This window comes from Cetorhinus maximus, unplaced genomic scaffold (assembly GCF_964194155.1).
Source record: "Cetorhinus maximus unplaced genomic scaffold, sCetMax3.hap1.1 HAP1_SCAFFOLD_184, whole genome shotgun sequence".
In the NCBI taxonomy this organism is placed as follows: domain Eukaryota; kingdom Metazoa; phylum Chordata; class Chondrichthyes; order Lamniformes; family Cetorhinidae; genus Cetorhinus; species Cetorhinus maximus.
This window is the reverse complement of record NW_027596165.1, coordinates 721,222-739,312: the sequence shown is the minus strand read 5'-3', so window position 1 is coordinate 739,312 and position 18,091 is coordinate 721,222. Positions and strand designations below refer to the sequence as shown.

At 43.4% G+C, this 18,091-nt stretch overlaps 1 protein-coding gene across 3 annotated transcripts in view; it reads right to left on the bottom strand.

The window, feature by feature from the left end:
• Positions 1–13,316: 13,316 nt before the first annotated feature.
• The window catches only part of anp32b (acidic (leucine-rich) nuclear phosphoprotein 32 family, member B), a 51,505-nt gene continuing 46,730 nt past the window's right edge, over positions 13,317–18,091 (bottom strand). For all 3 annotated transcript variants that reach the window (XR_013574238.1, XM_078534985.1, XM_078534984.1), the window contains 2 exons: positions 14,675–14,741; positions 13,317–13,927 (listed from right to left, as the gene is read on the bottom strand). Coding sequence is in view for 2 of the 3 variants with exons in the window: in XM_078534985.1 (XP_078391111.1) it covers positions 13,854–13,927; positions 14,675–14,741 (141 nt within the window). In the remaining variant the exon portion in view is untranslated. The remainder of the gene's footprint in view (positions 13,928–14,674; positions 14,742–18,091) is intronic.

The window sequence follows — 18,091 nt, the reverse complement described above, 5'->3', positions numbered from 1 at the left end:
TATTAGGTCTTGAAACAACGATTATTTCTAAATCTACTTTTAATAATTGTCACAATCTGTAGTGGAACATACGAACATCTGAACAAGGAGCAGGAGTAGGCCATTTAGCCCCTCGGGCCTGCTCCACCATTTAATAAGATCATGGCTGATCTAATAGTAACCGGAAATCTGCATCCCACCTACTCCCAATAACCTATCGCCCCCTTGCTTATCGAGAATCTATCCATCTCTGCCTTAAAAATATTCAAAGACTCTGCTTCCACCACCTTTTGAGGATGAAAGTTCCAAAGACTCATGACCCTCTGAGTGAAAAAATTTTTGCCTTATCTGTTTTAAATGGGCGACCCCCTTTTTTGAACAGTGACCCCTAGTTCTAGATGTTTCCACAAGAGGAAACATCCTCTCCACATCCGCCCTAACAAGACCCCTCAGGATCTTATATGTTTTAGTGTTGTGTGGCACTACCACCGTGCTAAATTGGATAGATTTCGAACAGATCTAGCAACTCAAGACTGGGCATCCATGAGACGCTGTGGGCCATCAGCAGCAGCAGAATTGTACTCGAACACAATCTGTAACCTCATGGCCCGGCATATCCCCCACTTTACCATTACCATCAAGCCAGGGGATCAACTCTGGTTCAATGAAGAGTGCAGGAGGGCATGCCAGGAGCATCACCAGGGATACCTAAAAATGAGGTGTCAACCTGGTGAAGCTATAACACAGGACTACATAGGCAGCAAGTGATAGACAGAGCTAAGCGATCCCACAACCAATGGATCAGATCTAAGCTCTGCAGTCCTGCCACATCCAGTCGTGAATGGTGGTGGACAATTAAACAACTCACTGGGTGAGGAGGCTCCACAAACATCCCCATCCTCAAAGATGGAGAAGCCCAGCGCATCAGTGAAAAAGATAAGGCTGAAGGATTTGCTACAATCTTCAGCCAGAAGTGCCATGTGGATGTCCCATCATTACGCCACACAAGTGTCAGGCAATGACCATCTCCAACAAAAGAGAATCCAACCATCGCCCCTTGATATTCAATGGCATTACCATCACTGAATCCCCAACTATCAACATCCTCAGGGTTACTATTGACCAGAAACTGAACAGGACTAGCCATATAAATACTATGGCTACAAGAGCAGGTCAGAGGCTAGGAATTGTATGACGAGTAACTCACTTCCTGACTCCCCAAAGCCTATCCACCATCTACAAGGCACAAGTCAGGAGTGTGATGGAACACTCTCCACTTGCCTGGATGAGTGCAGCTCCCACAACACTCAAGAAGATTGACACCATCCAGGACAAAGCAGTCTGCTCGATTGGCACCACGTCCAGAAACATTCACTCCCTCCACCACTGACGCACAGTAGCAGCAGTGTGTACCATCTACAAGATGCACTTCAGGAACTCACCAAGGCTCCTTAGACAGCACCTTCCAAACCCACGATCACTATCATCTAGAAAGGCAAAGGCAGCAGACACATGGGACACCATGTTCCCCTCCAAGTTACTCACCATCCTGACTTAGAAATATATCGCCGTTCCTTCACTGTCGCTGGGTCAAAATCCTGGAACTTTCTTCCCAAGAGCATTGTGGGTGTACCTACACCACATGGACTGCAGCAGTTCAAGGAGGCAGCTCACCACCACCTTCTCAAGGGCAACTACGGACAGGTAATAAATGCTGGCCCAGCCAGCAAAGCCCGCATTCCATGAATGAATTTTAAAAAATCAAGACACCTCTTACTCTTCTAAACTCCAGCGGATACAAGCCTAGTCTATCCAACCTTTCTTCATAAGATAACCCACCCATTCCAGCTATTAGTCTGGTAAACCTTCTCTGAACTGCTTCCAATGCATTTGCATCCCTCCTTAACTAAGGTGATAATGGAAACACACCATTGTTGATCTTCTTAATCAATCAATCTCTTAATAATTTGTTTGTAATACAAAGTCTACAACACAGAAACAGGGCATTCGACCCATTGGTCCATGCTGGTGTATACACAGCACAGAAACCAAATGAGAAGCCATAATGAGTCCAAATAGCCACTTCCCCTTCTACCAGCCCACTCACATTGTTAAGGCATTGTATTCTGTACTTCAGAAGATTTTATTGCAAACATATTTACAAACTATTTGTATTGCAGACAAATCATCTTCTTCAATGATAACAGAAATAATTTGTTTGCTTTGGCACAAAGATGATGGGATAACATCCTTTCATTTGCAGCTATTCATACAACAGCAACCTGCAATTTCATCCCACCCAGTTACAGTCTGCAAGTCTAACCCTTTTCCCATAGCTGCATTTAACAGGAAATTACAAAGAATTCATTTTCAGAAAGGCGTTCAGATGTCTATCAGAAAATGTACAGAGCATCATTTTACACAGTTCAATTTATATATCTACATATATATATCTACATATATCTACATATATATATAAACACACACACACACACATATATACATATAAATAAATATATGTATATATGCATTTTTTAAAAAATTCAGTCTTCTACCAGAGATGAGTAAACACCCTTCAACCGAACTAGTAATTCTCTTGTACACGTTGTTCGGTTGCAGTCACCCTTTATTAGCATAACGAGTACAATTATTTCTCATTTTCTCAGCAGTAGACTTTGCTTTTCAAGTTTTTTAAAAGAAAGTTTTCGTTTGGTAATGTTACATAACAGTGTTGATCATTTAATTCTTCAAGACAAAACACTCAGAAGCCAGAGAGGCAGGAACCAGAGGGGACAGTATTAAGATAATCGGCAAAAGTGCCAGTGTGGAAATGATGAGAATTTTATGTTTTTACTCAGTGATCCAGAGAGTACTGCCTGAAAGGGCAGTGGAAGCAGATTCAATAAGAACTTTCAGAAGGGAATTGGATAAATACTTGAAGGGGGAAAATTTGCAGGGCTATGGGGAAAGAGCAGGGGGTAGTAGGACTAATTGGATAGCTCTTTCAAAGAGCCAGTACAGGCACGATGGGTGGAATGGCCTCCTGTGCTGTGTGATTAAGTGCCTTCCTGCCCCAAACTTAATCGGAGCAGAGGCAGGAAGACAGAGTGCACCCCCCACTCCGTTCCCACCCCCAAAGGTGCCTCAGGAGAAGGAATTAAATTCTGCCCAGTGTGGGTCTCTGTAAATAAAAGCAACTCACCAAGGCTCCTTAGACAACACCTTCCAAATCTGTGACCTCTATCACATAGAAGGACAAGGGCAGCAGACACATGGGAACACCACCACCTGCAAGTTCCCCTCCAAGCCACTTACCATCCTGACTTGGGAATATATCGCTGTTCCTTCACTGTCGCTGGGTCAAAATCCTGGAACTCCCTCCCTAACAGCACTGTGGGTGCACCTACACCACAGGGACTGCAGCGGCTCAAGAAGGCAGCTCACCACCACCTTCTCAAGGGCAACTAGAGATGGGTAATAAACGACGGCCCAGCCATCGACACTCGTATCCCGTGAATGAATTTTTTAAAATGTGTATAAACACCAGACTTTAATTCTATTTCTTACTACCAGGTTATAAACACCCACAATCACTTTCCTTAGCATCCAAAAATCTGTCACATATACACGATGACTGAGCATCCGGACATCTCTGGGGGGAGAGAATTCCAAAGGCTCACAAACCCCTTATTCTGAGACTGTGATCCCGTGTTCAAGACTTCCAGTCAGGGGGAAACAGCCTCTCAGCAACTCGGCTATCAAACTCCTTAAGAAATTCTCTATGTTTTAATGAGATCAGCACTCATTCCACTAAAACCCTTGAGAATAATGTCCACAGAAAGAAGAAATCTACAAAACTCTCTGACGAAGTAACAAAAGCTTCCCATGTATCAGCCTGACTGGCCCACAGGGGATTAGAGTGTGAAATGTGTTAAATGGGGCTTTAACCTTTATTCACAGTTAAGCTGACATATCTTGTAAGGTCTCTCTTGCATCCTGCAAATGAAAACATCCTCTACAATTGACAGGCGTAAACCCAGTTAGTCAGTGGGGCATCAGATTAAGTGTTTGTCCAGAGAAGTCACTCATGACATCGGCACAGTCATGGTCCCTGCCCTGGAGGGGCGAGTGTGTGGGGAGGGGACATGCAGGAATGGTGGGCATGAGGCTCCAAAACAGATGGCAACACCCATAGAGTTTGGATTCCCAATTGATTTTAATAGCAGGGCTTCACCCCAGACAGATCCACCACCTGGCTGACTGGTGGGAGTGGGAACCTTGCAGCCGGCCACAATAAAGGACAGGTAGAAATCTCCCCCGTCATCAGGTCTGGTGCCAATGGGAAGGTGGGAGGGTGGGGGGGGAGGGGGTTCCAGAATCTCCTGATGGGGGAAAGGGACGATTGACGTGGGGAGCGGCCGGGAGTGTTTTGCTCCCTAGTCACTATCCAGCTGGGAACCTCTGCTGGGAATTGTGTACCAGCATCTATTGGGATAATGACTGGATTGGACTCAGCTGTGATGTTTATCAGTCAATTTCCCAATGACACCCGCTCATCAACAACTTACCCATCCATGAAGAGTGAGTGGGGATCTATCATCATCCTTCACGATAAGGTGCAGAGCTCAGTATGTACGGGAGGGAGGAGAGGAGGGGAGAGAGGGAAAGAGAAGTGAGGGCAGGAGTGAGAGGAGGGAAGGAGTTCACAGATACTCTAACTTCATGTACTTTAGATATTTTAATTAGTTTTTTTTAATAATCTTATACCCTCACTCTAAAAGAATAGGGTCAAAAGCAAACAATTAGTCTTTGTATCATTGTTTTATGTGGTGCCAGGGTAGGGAGGGGGAGAGGTAGGTAAGGGGTGGAGGGGCAGGGAGAAAGGAAGCAGGAGATTGGTGAGAAGGGCTGAGAAGGAAGGAGAAGGGGACATGGTGGGGAGAGTGGGAGGGAAGGGAAGGGTAGAGGGAAGGGCAGAGAGGGGAGGAAGGGATAGAGGAAGTAAGGAGAGAGTGGGAGGGAGTTGGACGGGAGGGAGAAGGGGAGTTAGGGAGAGTACTGGAAGGAGAGGGAGGAGGAAGGGAGGTCTGGGGAGAGGGAGGGGACAGAGAAGAGGGGGAGCTATGGAGTGGGAGGAGTGCACTTTTTCAACCCGTTCCACTTAAAGACAAAAAAACTTAAACTTGGTCGGCAGCAGCAGCTGAGTCACAAGACAAAGCAACAATTGTATTTGTACAGCGTTCCTCTGTCATAGTGGAGTCTGTACCTGAGCTCAGATAGAAAACTTCAGGTTATCTTCCAAACTGTATCTGCAGCCACAAAGAGCAAGCTGAAGATGACAAATTGGCTAAGGAGTAACAACCAGATTAAAACCCAAATGCTGGAAGACAAGTTAAAGAAAGACGCTTTACATATCAAATTTTATCAGGATCAGAGAAGCGAGAACATTATTATTGTTTAGTGTCATATACCAACTCGCGCCTTCTCACAGGAACACGATCGGGTGAATTGGACCCCGAACCGCATAGGTGACATTAGGGATGGTGAATAAAAGCACGGCCAAAGAGGTAGGTTTTAAGGAGCATCTTAAAAGGAAAAGAGAGATGTAGAGAGGGAATTCCAGAGCTTAGGATCCAGGCAGCTGAAGGTACAGCTACCAACGATGAAGGAAAGGAAATCGGGAATGCACAAGCGGCCGAAATAGGAGGATCAATTTCAACAAAATTCTTTATCACTGTCATTGGTCTTTATGGACTCCTTGGATTCTGTTGTGATTCTTATTGTTACTTCTGCAGGATTAAATTGTCACATTTGTTTCCTTCCCATTTCCTGCCTAGCAAAAACAGTGCAATAAACAGGAACATCCTGCACCAAAAGTAAAGCCATAGACCCCACAGTGTGGCTTCAAGTGCACTTAATCACAGTCTGCTGGCTACAATTGACAGATAATGCAAAGAGATAACCAAAAACATGCACACACAAAGGTTTATCATCAAAAGCATTGCTCCAGTATTCTATATGACAAAAAAACTAAATACCAAAAACAAATCCCTTCAAACTCTCACTGCAGAAAGAGTTCAGACATAGGCATGGTGTTTTACACTTGAAGCTTGACATGCTTATTCACAAATGAACTTTGGGGTTTCGAATCTGCCTCCTACCTATAAATAATTGATCCAAGTTCATCTACACCTTACAAGGAAGAAATATACATTTTCTATATATATTATATATAAAATATTTCCCCCCTCCCAACAGTGATACATCTGAATACATATCTAGTGATCATTGAGTGTTACAGAGAGCTGATCTTGTTACTGAAATCAGATTCAATGAGCACATTGTGCAATAAATCAAAAAAGTGAGCTTTTTATTTATCTTCACTTCGCTTGGGGTTACTAACACTCTTCTTTTGGCCCATTCCCAAAGAGTTGTGCCAAAGTTCCGCATATTAAAAAATATTCTACTCAATTTCTCCAATAAACATTCACTACTGACACCACAATACGAGAGAGCAGGGCAGTCTAGAATAAAAAGTGACCCAAAATTTGGACTCTCTGAAACATACTGCTCAAATTATTAAGCTCACATCATTGAAAAGGGCTGAAAAGGAGGGCTTCTCATGAAAATATGGAAAGGTAAACCAGGTCAAGAAATTTGGACAAAGTAAGATCTGTTCATGGTAATTGATGTCAGATCAATTGTTAAATGTGAACTTGATAGATCTTTGTAAGCCAAAAAGTGTTGATAAATGGGCAGGTTGTCTTACAAGGAAAGGTTGGCTTGTATCTGTTGGAGTTTAAAAGAGTAACTTAATTGAAACCTTTAAGATCCTGAGGGGTTTTGACAGGGTGGATGTGGAGAGGATGTTTCCTCTTGTGGGAGAATCTAGAACTAGGGGTCACTGTTTAAAAATAAGGGGTCACCAATTTAAGACAGAGATGAGGAAAATTTTTCTCTCTGAGGGTCGTGAGACTTTGGAATTCTCTTCCTCAAGAGGTGGCTGAGGTAGGATCTTTGAATATCTTTAAGGCAGAGGTAGATAGATTATTGATAAGCAAGGAGGTGAAAGGTTATTGGAGGTAGGTGGGAATGTGGATGAGGTTACAATCAGATCAGCCATAACAGAACAGGGTCAAGGGGCCGAGTGGCCTACTCCTGCTCCTAGTTTGTATTTTCGTAACATGGGGTAAAGATGAAGTAAATATGGAATAAGGTCACAGGTCAGCCATGATCTCATTTGAAAGGCGGAACAGGCTCGTGGGGCCGAATAGGCTCCTCCTCTTCCTGTGTTCTTATGTTCCATGTTCCTCCCTTTTGGTTTGAGGTGATTATATTACATCTTTATCTGCAGAAACCTGCAGTAATACTCCTCCATCGAATAATGCCTTCCTGTACATATCGCAATTAAGATAAGCCATGCAACTGGGAATCGCGTGGACATGGTGTGTTTCTTTGAAGGCAGGGCTCAGTCAATTGCCATTTTCAAACCATAAATATATCCCTCCAACTTACCTGTTGATTAACTCAATTTTGTAAAGTCGGTGCAAAGTTAAATAAAAAGTTCCACACCCTCAATTTACTAAATTGCTTATAGTTGATAAATGAAGATAATCAAGCACAAGTTAATCTAAGCATCAGCAACCGGAAAAGATAAAACGATTTTTACTGAAAAACACTTTCTCTGTCCCAATTTCACAATACATTTTTAAAAACTTAACTCTTTCGTAATATCCTCCATGCACGTTTTGCTCATACTGTCCAAGAGTTTCTCAATATAAACAGCTTCAGTGTAAGCATATTCCAAAATTCCTGGCGAACCTGCATTCATTAGCTGTTAGAGAGTTGATTAGGTTTTCCTTAAGGGAATCTACTTTTGAACCCATCTATGGGGCAGAATTTTGCCCTCGGCAGGGGTGCTTGGCAGGGGAGGGCAGGGGCTGTCGGGAAGCTGACCACCGCCCGTGATCGGCGTTGTACCGCGATTTTACACGGGCAGACCAATTAAGGCCTGCCCAGCATGGAACGCGAGCGGCAGTGCTGCCTGTGCAGTTGGGGGAGGAGGACGAGTGGGCCTAGTGCACACTTCGCGCACAAAAGAGCGCTTCAATCTCCCTGAGGCACCCTGTTTAAAAAAACTAATGAACAAAACAAAAATATCGTAAGACATGTTCCCTCATGTGACTCTGTCACATGAGCAGGGACATGTTTTTAATTCAAGTGTAAAATTTTCATTTTATTTTTATTAGCTTTGGGGGAAACCTCATTCCGCCCATGGATGAGGTTTCCTAAAAAATGCAAAGGCCGCTTGGCCTTTTCGCCTGCCCGCCGACCATTAGGTTGAGTGGGCAGTGAAAAATTCAGCACAATTGTTAACATAGTGGCCTTAGCAGGCCTTTTAATTGTTGGTGGGCACGCTGCTGGCTCCAGTGCGCAACCACCGACCGAACTATCGCGAGAGTGCACACTGACATCGGCACACTCGTCCGACGTCAACACGCTTTATTTCACGCTCAGGCATGTTGGGCGCGCACCCACACACTGAGCAAAAAAATCCTGCCCAAAATGTTTTTCCAATGTTGTTTTGCAGTGAGGAGGGCTTATACTCATATTTATCATTAAACTCAATTTGAACATAGGTTAGGTATTCAAACCCTGATAATTAATTCTAGATTGTAGTCTAGAAGGAAGACTGGCAGAAAATTTAATTTAAACCATAACCATTTGAAATTTAGAAATGAGTCATTTACCATCATTGTTATCTTCCTTAATAAGTCTCCAAAAAACTTTTCAAACAAATCCAAATAGCAAATAATCAATGCTGTTTTAGGTATCTTGTAACAGAAGGCACAATTAAAAGTAGAACAACTCTCATTTCAAACTGTGCAAATCAATTCCTACAGATTTCAGATTTTGTTTCAAAGGAGACAACTGCAAAATCTGTATTTGTCAGTATCGCTCCCTAAAGTTCAGATATCTCAATTTTTAGGTTCCTTAAGAATGCTTAAATGTCACAGTTTTGGCACAGACTAAACATACATACACTATCATTTTGCATCAAGATCAAAGTGTTCTCCTGGGCATATCCAACAATGAGGACAATAACCTTTCATTACCAGCACTACACTCCCATATGGTGGGTCATTCTCTCGTGAGAGGTGAACATTATGGGCAGACCCAATATCAGTCCATCTTCATGTGGCAACAGACAGAAAGGGAATGAATAATTTCCAGCCCCAGATCCATGGCCAAGCAACTGGCAAATCAACAACATCAAACTAGATAAAGGAGCAAACAGGAATTGATGGGTTTAGTGATGTGGTGGTTATTGAACTTTATTACCAAAGGTGCAATTTAACTATGTTTGACCACATTCAGACTCTGAACACCACCTCAACAAAATACGTACCCCCAAATCACAATACCTTCACACTTTGGGGATATTCTCGGACAGATCCCTCAAGCCCAGGAAAAGCAGGCAGTTTTACTCCTGCAGACACTGTTAGCTGCTCTTCCTCTGCACCAACACCACCCCAAACATTCCATCATTCAACATACTCTGCAGTTGGAAGTTCCTCGATTGGAGGAACTGCAATAGAGTTGCAATAACCTTAAAAGCCATTGAAAGCTGAAGTCTCAATGCAATGCCCACTGGACTGTGAAAACCTTGGTTTTGCATTTTGGTTTCCACCTCATTTCCAGAGACAGAAGCCTGTGTTCAATCGCACTATAGGATCTGAACACACAACCCAGGCTGACACTCCCGTGCGTTACTGAAGTATTGTTACACTTCTGGGGAAGGTATCTTTTGAATGAGATGTTAAACTGAAGCCTCGGCCTCCTTGGCTGGATGTGAAAGACCCTGTGGTACTATTTTGAATAACGTGGAATTTTGCCTGGCATTTATCCTTTAACCGATGTCAATAAAATAAAAAGATTATTTGGTCATTTATCTCATTTGAGGTCTGAGGGAGCTTTCTGTGCATTTGCCTTCATAACAGTGATTAGACTCAAAAAAGTAAGTAATTAGTTTGTATATCTCTTCGTAACTTACCTAGAATACAAGAAGTGCTTTACAAAGGCTCATTATTTTTCTTTTAAAAGCAGCTTAAGACTATTTTTTAAAACATTAAAAATTGCATATTTTGCCCCTTTATTCATACGAAATCACAGACCTGAAAATCAGGCTTATCAGAGGCCAAAGGCACTTGGGGTGGGGGGAAATGATTTTCACTTTTTCCATCTCTCATTAACCCTATTTAACACAAAGATGTTTCTGCGTCACCCTGGACCAAGACCATCAGAAAATATTAGCTAAAGGCGTCAACTGTGGCTCAAGTGGGCAGCACACACACCTCTGTCAGAAAGTAGATGGTTCAAATCCCACTCCAGGGCTCGAGTACATCATCAAGATTGATATTCCCCGTGCAGCATTGATTTCAGATGAGATATTAAATCAAGGTCCTGTCTACCCTCTCAGATAGGTGTAAAAGATCCCATAAGAGCAGGGGAGTTCTCCCCGAAGTCCTGGACAGCAGCCATCCCTTAATTGACACCACTAACACAGATTGTCTGATTATTAAATCATATTGCTGCTTGTGGGATCTTGCTGTGTGCAAATTGGCTGCTGAATTTTCCACATCAGAACATTGACTACACCAAAAGTAGTTAAGTGGCTGTAAAACCTTTGGGACACCCTGGGTAAAATTCTCAATCTTGGGAAGGGGCAGGGCTGAAGGTGGGTGAGGCTGCAATTTCCATCACCAGCTGACATGCCAGTTTTCCGGCATGTTTCCGCCTCTGGGCCATTTTGGAACTAGCTGGTGGGAGTAAGAGGCTGAGTGACAGCTACCCTCTTGCAAGCAGTGGTAGCCTATTGAAACAATTAAAGGGCCATTTAAGGCAATGCCTGAGGCTGGCTGATGGGCTACCCATAGCAGCCAAAGCCCAGACAATGCACAGAAGTGGCTTCCCAGTGGCAGAGTGCGGGGGGGTGGAGGGGCCAGTGGTCCAGATACGTTTTAAACTGCCTCCCTCCCCCAACCCATCTCAGCTGACAGTTTTCAGAGGGCCTCTCCATCTGGAGTCCCCCCACACCCACTCTCTCCTACCTACATCAGCAGCTTCCATCACTGATGGTGGGCTGCCAATGACTCAGGGTTGGAGGACCTCCTATAGGACCCCAGCCTCAGGAGCCCACCCACTGTCCCTAAGTGGACAGCCAGCATAAAACCCTGGCCACTGATTGACCAACCGTTCCAATATCACATTGGTCATTGGGCATAGGCCTGGATGGGGTGAGAACTGGAAATGGTCACATCATCAGTGTCTGGACCCCAGAATTAAAATTCAGTCCCCCAAGTATGTTTTTTAAAAATTCTTCCATGGGATGTGGGCATCGCTGGCTGGTCCAGCATTTATTGCTCATCCCAAGTTGCCCTTGAGAAGGTGGTGGTGAGCTGCCTTCTTGAACCACTGCAGTCCCTGTGGTGTAGATACACCCACAGTGCTGTTAGGAAGGGAGTTCCAGGATTTTGACCCAAAGGCACTATGGAAATAAAAGAGTTTCTAATAGTACTGACATTCCAAAGTAATAAAATACAAGCTAATTCTAGAGGCCAAGAAAAAAATGATCAGATCATTGTGAACAATAGGAACCTCCCATAGGAGGCCCACCAACCCTGGGTGATTGGCAATTTTAAAGCAGAGCTAGATAGATTCTTGATAAGCAAGGGGGGAGGGGGGTGCGGTAGGTGGGAATGTCGAGTTGAGGTTACAGTGAGATCAGCAATGATCTTATTGAATGACGGAGCAGGCTCGAGGAGCTGAGTGGCTGACTCCTGCTCCTAGTTTGTGGGTTCAAATGGCATCATCCTATAGTTGTGCTTTGTTAACTTTAGGAAGATTTGTCACTTGGCTTCAATTTGGTAAAAGCAAAATCCTCTACTTTGTTCATAGTTTCTTTCTCGGGATCGTTTACATATTTTGGATGCCTCTTATCTGATTATCAATCTATCGGATTGTCAAAGGTTGTTTAAGGATGCAAGGTCATTGTACATTGTTTTCTATTTTCCTTCCTCCAGGTCCACCCAGACCATTAACTCCGATGCCAATATGACACGGTGAGGTGCCCCCTCTGAAAAGGGTCGGGATTTCCATGAGTACATATCTGACAGGCTTAAGACCCCAATAACTGGTGGGTGTGATAAGTTCTCTGTAGGATGAATTACTGTGATGCACTGGACTCTTTACCAACACAGCGCACTTCCCGGTAAAATTGGCATGTGAGAGGTTCAGCTTGTTACATTGAGACTCATGCTTCAATTCTGCTGGAGAAAACAAAAATCAGTATTTTGGAGACTTTTAAAATTGCAAAGCAAAACGACGCTGGGACAGTAATTGTGCACTGCGAGCTGCACTAAACTATCTTCCGGCAGTCAGTGCTGTTTTAAAACTGCTTTGAATGAAATTGAAAGGCATTCGTGGAAGCATTAAATCCAGGGCACACCTATCACTGCGGTGAACAAAACTCAGTTATGAACTCTACTGACTAAGAAAAATCAGTGACAATGCTTCTCAGAAAACATAACCACAATTAGTCAGAATAGCATTCATTCACATGCATGGCAAGTGAAAACACCAAACATAGTGATTAAGCATGGGGAGTTTTTACAGAACAAGAGGAAGCTCATCCTATAGAGCTACTGTATTCCCAGAGTTTGTCCATTAATTGGCTTACCTTGTAATCGCGAAGAATCCATTATTATTTAATAGGCGTCTCCTGTAAATTAACAGCAGAATAATTCTGTTGTGTCTAAGGTGAATGTCCCATTTTGGGCAGTAGCACATAGATATTTAGAGATAGCTTCTCAAGTATACAATGATCTCCAGGCATCCACAGATAGATTTATGAATAGTTTTACTCATTCCTAACCCCTTCTTCCCCTCTCCCGAATGCATTTACTCATTGTTCTGTAGAGTTACACAGCAGAAGTTCACCCCAAGGTATCTCATCCTAGTGGCCATTATTTGTGCATGTGCCTTGACAGGGACTATCTGACCATGTTGGGCATCACTCCTGTCCTTGGTCGCTCCCTTAGCAGGGCTGGGTGCTGAACAACAATCACAAGGAGGGAACCTTGGCCATTGAGGGCTGCTGAGGCAAGTTGCTGCACTGCTATTTACCAACTGGGCTGAGATCGGTTAATTCTGCACAGACCAGAGGTTGAACCAAGTCTCCCTAGTCTACACAGCTCAGCTACTCAATCGCATGAAACCCACCAAGAGCTCGACTTATTGTGCCTGCCCAGAAACTGATAGTAAAAATGAATACTGCCTTTTTAAAAGAAACCATTTATTAACTTTCCAAAAACTGTTAGTTTAGAAACATCTTGCATTTGTAAATAACACCCAAAATGGTATTGCAATATCGAAGAACAAACCAAAAATTTTAAGATTTTATTTACAAAGCTTTTTGACTTACATAAAGATCGATGCTATAACCTCGCTGTAACAGGCAGTCATTTACGAACATGACTATCCAAATCACCTCATCCCTTCTCGTTGCTATGGAAATAGTCTTAGCAGGAAACCTAAGAAACCCCAACATCATAAAAGCATTGGACCAAATTCTACCCAGTTTCACTACTCCATGTGGGTTTTGGAATATGGATTAACTGCATTTATAAATACAAGGAATGTCAAGACATTGGCAACTGCTGGCTTGGTGATAATTCAGTGCTGTGCAGGTATCCAACAGTCATCAATCTGGGGTAGGGATCAGGGGTTGGGGGAGGGAGGGAGGGGTGGGTGGGGAGGGGGGGGGGCATTATGCCCCATCCAGTACTAAATAGTCCTTCAGGTCACTTCGATTCTTAATCATCATCTTCCTCCCCTTCATCCTCTGTGTCTCGTTTTCTCTTCTGTCCTTTAGTGCTTTCCTCCTCCTCTGTAAAATAACACAAGTGTTTTCAGTGCCAAGATACAGAACGCGTGATTCCAATGTCAAGTTATAGCTCGTAATAATTCTGCTTGGCTGCTCGACCCATCTATCCTCCTAACAAGTGGCTACAACTAACGCTTGGTTCATGCTAAGTCTTTGCGAATCACTGATTAGACCTCAGCTGACGTCCTCGGTACAATTTTGGGCACTGCATTTTAGGAAGGATATCGAGGCCTTGGACAGGGTGCAGAGATCGACTAGAATGGTTCCAGGGGAGAAGGGCTTCGGTTACACATAGAAACTGGAGAAGCTGAGATTGTTCTCCTTAAAAGCAGAGAAGGTCAAGGGGAGATTTAGTAGAGGCGCTCAAAATTTTGAGGGATTTTGATAGAGTTAATAAGGGGAAATGGTTTCCACTGGCAGGGTGGGTTGATAACCAGAGGGTCACAGATTTAAAGTAATTGGCAAAAGAACCAGAGGGGAAATGAGGAGAATTGTTTTACGCAGCGAGTTGTTGTGATCTGGAATGCGCTGTGTGAAAGGGAAGTGGAAGCAGATTCAATAGGAACTTTCAAAAGGGAACTGGATGAACGCTTGAAAAGGAAAAATTTGCAGGGCTATGGGGAAAGAGCAGGAGGGAGTAGGACTAATTGGATAGATCTTTCAAAGAGTTGATAAAGCCACGATGGGCCAAATGGCCTTCCTCTGATTTCTATAATTCTAAATAAGCAAGAATCAGAAGACAAATAATACCGTCATCCTCATCCTCCTCTTCATCATCCTCTTCTTCATCAAGCTCACCATCATGTTCATACCCCTCCTGCAAACAGAGAACCATATTTTAGTTACAAGTTATTTCAGTTGGCCGGACTGAAGAGTGACTGAAACTCCATTTGGATCTCAGGGTTCACGATTTCATCCCCAAGTGACTAGTTCCTGCCTCTTTCCACATTAGACCCCCATGGTCACCATTTTGAAGAAGAGCAGGGGAGTCCTCCCCAGTGTCTTGGACCAATATTTATCCCTCAATAAGCATCACTAAAACACACTATCTGGACATTGTACACAATAAGCTCCCACAAACAGAAATGTGATAAATTGACTGCTGTGCTTCATACATTACAGAGATGGCTACACTTCAGAGAAACACTAGGTTATATGTAAATCGCTTTGAGATGTTCTGAGGATGTGCAAAGTGCTATGCAAATGCAAGCCTTTCTTTCCTCAGGAAGCAGCAGATAGTGCCAACTGTTAGTGCAGCACCGTTCAGTTTCCTATTCAAACTGAGGTACAGGAATAGATGCAAAAGGGAATCTGTCAGTCTAAGTGAGTTCCAGGTTCCTAAGCACCGTCCAGGTAGCTCCTTCACTGCTCGAATTTCACCAGGGGTACTTTTAAATGAAATAAATTGTCACACAGCTAAAACAAGATGTACACAATAATCTATTGGTTGTCTTGGATTCAATTTCGCTCCCAATATGGTCAATAATTACAAAAACAGAAATACCTGGAAAAACTCAGCAGGTCTAGCAGCATCGACGGAGAAAAACAATGTTGACATTTCGAGTCCTCATGACCCTTCAACAGAACTAAGTTTTTACTTAGTTCTGTTGAAGGGTCATGAGGACTTGAAACGTCAACTTTGTTCTTCTCCGCCGATGCTGCCAGACCTGCTGAGTTTTTCCAGGTATTTCTGTTTTTGTTTTGGATTTCCAGCATCCGCAGTTTTTTGTTTTTATCTCTGTGGTCAATAATTACCGCTGGCAGTGTTAATTCAGTCAGATGATATTACCCAAGAACTACCTACAGAAGGACATTAAACTAGGTAGAACCTGGATCTACATCTTCAGGCTAGCTTTGTGATAGGTAGCCCCCACTTTGTATCATCCTGGGCTGCCAAGCTAAATCAACAGTGCTGATCAAAGCACACAAACTGCTCTAGACACCGCTGGTCTCGAGAGACTCTTCACCTGCTGCCTGTGTGGGGCCCAATGCACAAACTGTGTTTTCCAACTCTAGCCACTGGATCTTTCTATGCCAGACAGTGACATGGAATCACGCGACACAGATGGGAGACCATTCTGACGCTTTCAAAGATTCTACCCAATTAGTCCCATTCCCTGCCCCACCCTCACCCTGTTCTTTCCCCACAGCTTAGCATTTTTTTTCTTTTCAAGTATTTATTCAATTCTCCTTTGGAAAGTTACTATAGAATCAGTTTCCACCACTCTCTCAGGCAGTGGATTCCAGATCATAACAATTTGCTGTGTAAAAGAAAACTCTCCTCATCTCTCTTCTGGTCTTTTACCTTTAAAAGTGTCCTCTAGTTACACCCTCTGGAGACAGTTTCTCCTTACTTAACTCTTTGGATCCCTTAATAACGTTGAACATTCCTGTCAAATCTCTCTTCACTTCTCTAAGGAGAACAGTCCAACATCTCTGCTCTCTCCCCATAACTGAAGTCCCTCAACCCCGACACCATTCTGGAAAGGCCCAGTCCATAATATAAGGGCACATAATGCACTCCAGAACTCTATTTGTTAACCATTGTTTTGTAACAGATCTACCTAAAGTCTTAATTTCCACAGAGCTAATTGTCAGAAAAGACAAAAATCTTTCCTTCAAATTAAAATTGCATGAAAATTGACAGAAACGTCCATTCAGTAGACAAAATGGCCAATAGGGACTTCAAAATGAACTTCCATTTTCAGGCTTCCATCTGGAGGGTTTCTTGGAAAGTAATGTAGGCAAGTGAGTCTGTAACTGGAGAAATGTCTTTGCACAGAGGCTTGCTAAGATCTGGAATGAACTCCCTGAAAGACAGGTGAAAGCATAGGAACAGAAGAGGCCACTTAACCCCTTGAGCCTGGTTCACTATTCAATGGGATCGTGGATAATCTGTGACCTAACTCTATAAACCCACCTCTGCCCCATATCCCTTAATGCCTTTGGTTAATATAAAACTATCAAATCCAATTTTAAAATCAGCAATTGATCCTGCATCAATTGTCGTTTAGGGGAGAGTTCCAAGCATTCACCACCCTTTGCATGAAGAAGTGTTTCTTAAATTCATTCCTAAAGGTCTGACTAATTTTTGGACTGTGTGTTCTAGTCCTAGACTCCCCAACGAGCAAATATAGTTTCTCTTGATTTACCCTATCTATTCCCCATAATATCTCACACTTCAATCCAATCACCTCTTAACCTTCTAAATTCCAAGGAATCCAATCCTAGTTTGTGTAATCTCTCCTTGTAATTTAACCCTTGGGGTCCAGGGATAACTCAGGAAAATTCCTGCACTCCCTCCATTGCCAATATCTCCTTGCTAAGGTGTGGTGACCAGAACTGCTCACAGTGACTCCAGGTGTGCTCTAGTCAGGGCTTTGTATAGCTGAAGCATGACTTCCACCCCCTCTGGATACAAAGACCAGCATTCTATTAGCCTTTGGTGGTTATTGTCTGTATCTGTTCAAGGCATGTTGATGATCTAAGTACCTGGACTTAAGTTCCCTCTACGGTACATGCCTGCGCGGATGCAAACTTAATCATCAACACCGCATACATGGCATGTGAAGAGTATTCTGCTGCTCCGCCGATCAATGCTTTATGAAGCTGTGATGCCACATATGGCCGGATTTCCATCGGTGTCTGATCCCACTCGATGCAGATGGGCAGGCCACATGGCAACAGCTGATTCACTGGCAGCTCAACCAATGACAGTGCAGGAAGAGCGAGAGAGTTCCAGAAGGTGATGGGGGGAGAATAGGAGCTGCCATGTGAACAGTTTGTTTGACACGCTAAGAACCAGTAAGTAGTTTCAGAGAGACCCCGAGATCTGTGGGCACAAATATTTGTTTCTGAGGCGCAATTTTGGGTTTGATGTTCTCTCAGCAGAAATGCAGCTGCTCACATTGGCTGGTAAGGATCCAGTGTGGACCAGGAACATGAGGATTTACAGAATCAGGAACGTAACCCACCCTATTACATGGTTTCTTATGGAAAAGTGATTTTTGTTTCGCATGTTCTTGTTTAGCGTGCTGATTTTAGGAACACATTAGGAGTGCTAACGGAGGGATGGGTGTACATCACTGGCTTTGAAGCAACTTGGGACGTCCTGAGGTGGTGAAAGGCGCTATATAAATGTAAGCTCTTTCTTTTCTATGAACTGAG